The sequence below is a fragment of the Pungitius pungitius genome, chromosome 16, assembly GCF_949316345.1.
Source record: "Pungitius pungitius chromosome 16, fPunPun2.1, whole genome shotgun sequence".
NCBI lineage: Eukaryota > Metazoa > Chordata > Actinopteri > Perciformes > Gasterosteidae > Pungitius > Pungitius pungitius.
Window position 1 is genome coordinate 10497023 of NC_084915.1, and position 5290 is coordinate 10502312.

Here is a 5290-nt window from a genome sequence, read left to right on the forward strand (position 1 = left end):
AACTCGTACGTGCCCTTGCGCTCCCCTTTTAACCGCAACAGCCAAACACAGGCTCGGTGGGGAAGGGGGAGGCCAGAGGCCCATAGGCAGAGAGGACGACTCCACCCTCATCCGCCTCTGTCTCTCATTCCATTATTTCCCGGCTGTTGTGCAACAGGGGGAACGGATTCCTGAGAAGGGAGTCACGGCTCTGTTGTAAAACTTACTGGCAAGAGAGAGAGACCCTCTGTGTTTTTCTTTTACTGTTCCCCTCGCTCACTCGCTCTCTATCCGTCTCTGCTTTGTTATCAAAACCATGTGTATGAGCGTGTGTGTGTGTGTGTGTGCGCTGTGAGGTCTTGGAGGGACACAAGGGCCACGGGGGAGCACAGGAGACGGTGAACACTCGGGCTATTACGGGGGAAAACGAGACCACGGCGTAACCACGGCGTCCGTGCATGGGTGTGTACGTGGGAGTTGCAGCAGCGGAGGATAAGATGTTGAAACAGGTAAGATGTTTAAAACACGTAGAGAGATTAAGAGAGCGAGGGTTTTGGTTTACAAGAGACGGAGCTGGCGCTCAGAAGTTTTACCGTGGAATGTTATGTCAGCGAGGCGAATGACCACCCACGACATACCGCGGTTGTTTATAGTCTTCAGATCAAGAGTGGATTGCCCAATATCCAGATGTTTTCCATGTCATAAATGCAGCAGACATATAGCAGGGTACATTGTGCATGACACACAGGTTACGAATGGGAGGAGACTGTTGCCGAGAGTTCAAAGAGAAGTGAAAGGAGATAAAAGCAAAAAGGGGAGGAGGGAGATACAGAGGTAGAGGAGAGAGTGCACATCTGGAAACAATCGCTAGAGTACGGTCCGACGTGCAAATGTGCTTCAGCTTTAAAAGAACAACAAGTCCTCAAATTTGTGCATGAACCTGTCTATATCATTTCCACATGAGGGACCACCTTCGTGCATCCTTTTCATGGCTATGGACAGCAGACCAACTCGTCATTACACTTCACAGCTGATACGTTTATGTAACTTCCACCTGGGTGGAAATCACTCAGTAACCACATGACAATGTGTAAAGAGGACTGCAAATTGACCATTTTCCTTTGTATAAACTCAGAAAAGACATGTTTAGTACCTATTTGTTACCGTATGAGGTTATATTGTTACATAGCGGCCACAACCCTGCAAAGAGCAGTTTGCAAAACAATGTTATTTTACAGACTAATTAATTTAAGGTTTCCATTGCAAAAGCAGTCCTCTGATGATGAGGCATTGCTTGTATGAGTTAAGATTCATTCCAGCAAAAAATACATTTAGATTGATTCATATTCATTAGGAGTCCAAAAAAGAACCAGACCTGTCTGTCTGTCTAAAGGCATCGTTGAGCTTCAAAAAGGCTACTTGTTGCATCAGCTTGCAGCAATTCCATTTACACGTGAAGCCATCATCATAGCTTGAAGTCACACATTTTCAACTGCTGTGAAAAAATAAAATGTATGTTATAAAGAAAAGTCTTAATAAAGGTGAGGTGAAAGATTTTAGAAAGCTCACAAAAGAAACAGACCAGAACACATTCAATAAACAATCATCACTTCATTTTATTGTCTGTGATAAGACATTTTCCCTGAGAAGGACAGCAGTTACTGTTTGGGATAAAAAAAGATCAGAAGGGAAAAAAAGGCTTTGGCGTAAACAGAGGGCATTACTCAGACACAAACTTAGCATTTATGGCCAAAGGGCTTCTAGAATCAAGTAAAGCATCACGAGATTGTTAGGTTAACAATCAACATTATTTTGTCTTATTTTAGTGCTTGAGTAGGTATCATAGCTCTTCACTTATTGAGCACCAGACAAGAGTTTCTGAAACTTTTGTATCTCACTAGAACCGGTTGAGAAAGTCCTGGTAGATTTGTCTGTGAGCCGATGCAGCAGGGACAAAATGGCCACCAGGATGTGTCAAAACCTGAGAGTCTTGGAAGGAGAGGAGGAGCTCCCTGCTCATGTTGTCCGGGATGACTCGGTCTTCCAGTCCAAACACATGCAGGGAGGGGATCTCAAGTGGAGAGTTATAGAACCGTTTGTGCTCCTCACACGCGCTGCGGAAACCGGCGACGAAGATGGCGAAGCGGAAGTTGAATTCTGGCTCCAGTTTTTGCTCCTGAAGGAAGCACAACATGGCGACAAAAGCTGCTCCCTGGCTGAAGCCCAGGATGCCATCGAATGGACCTTGGATCTGCACGGCTTCTCTCACGGCCTTCACGCTCTCGTCGAGCCCCAGGCTTTCCTCACACTGCTGCAGAGCGCTGAAACTCCGAGCCTGGACATCAGAAAACCACCAACCCCTCGAGTCCACGTTGCTTCCAGGTCCATCTTTCTCTGAAGCTTCTGATAGGATGGAATAAGACAGTAGTCATCCTACTGTGTACAAGTTTCACAATTAAAAGAACAGTAAACCAAAGCACTTTTATTTCCTTAAAGTTACTCTGCAGTTTTTAACAATCTGAAGTTATTCTCTTGTAGAAATTACAACATGCATGATGAATGAATAAACTGCAGTTGATATTTGTTAGATTATTTGCACAGAATGTGATTTGCAGATACATTGGCTTATTAATGCTGTTAACATTACCCATATTAGAAATAAATTAATAATAATGAAATAGGAACGAGTTACATGAAGTATTACGTAACGCCATACGCGGCGATCCTTAAAGGGAAAGCAAGCTTATCCACCTCAATGCTTTCACTGGGTCAACTAACGTTAAGCATCTCTGGGTGTTGGTTGAAGGCAGCAGCAGAGAATGACTCACCTTCACCACCAGCTTCCTGCACGCAGTGCGGTGCGCTCAGGTAAACGAGCTCCGCTTGTTTCTTCAACAGCTTCCGCAGAGCTCCCGTCTTCTCCCGGAAAGAGCTGCCGTTCTGACGGTAACCGTGGATGCACAGGACGCGGAGAGGTGCCATGAAGGAGTTACCTTAGCCTTAGCTAGTTAGTCGGTAGTTAGCGAACCTGACGTTAGTTAAAGCTAACTAGCTAGCCAGGGGAGGACGTTTCAATCACACAGTTCAGACAATATTAACTTTAATACAAAAAACAAAAAACAATTCGTTGTGATACAACTAACCACGTTCACTGGCCGATGGGAAATTACAGATAAGTTGAAAGACGAAGAGTTGTGTAACTAGCTTAAGAACGGCTCAAGTGCAGCGTTAACTCCTGAAGTCAGCCGGAAATAAATAAAATGTACTTCCGTATATTATTTTCAAAATAAACGTTTCTAAGGTGACTGGATTGTTGCATCTTATTGCGAGTATATTAAACAAAGAATACAGTGAGAGATGAATACAGAACAAGTTACCTGTAATTTGTTTAATTTAATTTGATTTTGTAGTCGCTAGTTGTCCGATTGAACATTTTCATAATAAAGACACCTGCATGCTTGACCCTGACATGTGCCAAAACAGCCATCAGTCTGTTTCTCATCAGGCACACTCAGTGACTGTATTGGCTTTAAGTTTTGACATCCTTTCAAATCAAACTTTTTTCCTGTACGTTACAGTTTGCCTGCTCTGCTTTTCCTGCCGGAGCAGCTTTAACAGATTGCTAAACATATGGCTGATCCTTTTGATGCGACCATGCAGCTAAATGACTGTAATCTTGTGTTGACTTAATGAATGGAAGAGTTTTGATGACATGATGTTTTCACAGGAAAAAAAATATATATATATTACATAACATAAAGAAAAAGATTTGTCAATTGATGAAATTTCTGAGCGTTGAAAGTGAAATAAAATAAATGTCTTTGTGTCTATTTACATATATATGCATATGTTCTCTTTGGTGTATTTTGGTCAGAAATATTTGGACGGACGTTTAACCATTAGTATTTTTGCTTTTGTATAATAAAGTTTGACTCATGTTAACTGTTAACCTCTAAAGACTCAGATGAGATGTTTCATGGTAGCCAGGTGATGTAGAGCAGCTATTGAAATGTCGATTAGCTGCAACAACACAAAAGAAAAAAAATGACACAGAACTTTCTTTCCAACGCAGATAAAAGTGAAATGCTAATACCTAGCCCCGAGAGTTCACTTATAAGACTCCTTTTCTGCTTCAGTGGCAGCTCTCCCAAAGGACTCTGGGAAAAAAATACAGACATCATCTTTGATCCAGATTCCCTTTTGACAAAAATAGAAAGGCAATATGCCAGACACCATATTTTCACTTCAAAATTGTATGCAGGGGGTGACATTTAGCCCGTCCTCCTAAGATTTTGTGAATGGCCCAAAGTGTTGACAACGACAAACAAAAAAAAGGACGAAAGTTTAATTAGGTTCGGCCTGCGTTGATGTATCATGCATTGGCCGTGTTTTCCTAGGATTCCTGACATTTAAAAGCGTTGACTCATCTTTAAAATGGCCTACTTTGCTTTTCACTGACACAAAAACAAATAATAAATGTAGCTCTGGGGCACACCTTCTTTGTTTACCGAGCTATTCTGTGAGCATTTGTGTGAAAGCCTGCAGGGCCAGGGTTTACCCAGCTGGGATATGATATTAAAGCTGAGAGGATTGCTACAGTTTCATATGTTGGGCCTGAAGGGGAGGCAAGCTTCTAATTCAGGGACACGGTTTCCATTGCTTCTTTGTCAGGGTCTTTGACGACGAGCGCTAGCTTACTTTGATGATGTTTTTGTAGCGGCCCCTCATACAGGCTTCCTCAATTAGGTCTTTTGTAGCCGAAGGAGCGCACGTGTTGCCTTGTCGTGACGCACATGCTAATTAGGGAAAGTGTCAAAACACCCAAGAGATAAGGCTCCTGTTGATGTTCTCCTGCACTGGTGAGGAGCCATGTGTCCTTCCCCTAGGGAGGCACAGGGAGAGAGAGACAGAGACACCTGTGCTGGTGGAGACAAACTTCTCCCCTGTTTCGTTTTGTATTTTTAATTCCTTCTGTATTGGTTGCAACATAATTACTCCTCGACTGTCCAGGCTCCACACGAGCATATCTTGCCACAAAATTCATGTGGATCTTAGAATGCGACAATATAACAATAAAGAACTTGCAGCATCTTATCCTTACAGATAAATAACTAGCAACATGTCAAAACTATAATTTCACCGTAAACCTCTGAATTAATGATAACTTAACTGCAAAATGATATAATGTACAACCCCTGGGGTATAATGGCAACATAACATAATCTACATTATTAGATACATACATCACTTAAATGAAACATCTGCCACCATGTGAGATCAAATTTGGATAAGAATATTTGAGAAATTAAGC

General features: G+C 42.3%; 1 protein-coding gene across 1 annotated transcript; it reads right to left on the minus strand.

The window, feature by feature from the left end:
- Positions 1-1522: 1522 nt before the first annotated feature.
- Positions 1523-3279, minus strand: ovca2 (OVCA2 serine hydrolase domain containing). Its single transcript, XM_037468515.2, has 2 exons — positions 2808-3279; positions 1523-2382 (listed from the first exon to the last, which is right to left on the minus strand). The coding sequence occupies exons 1-2, from the start codon at positions 2959-2961 to the stop codon at positions 1877-1879; spliced, it is 660 nt and encodes a 219-aa protein (XP_037324412.2). The 5' UTR covers positions 2962-3279; the 3' UTR covers positions 1523-1876.
- Between the last annotated feature and the right edge of the window lie 2011 nt (positions 3280-5290).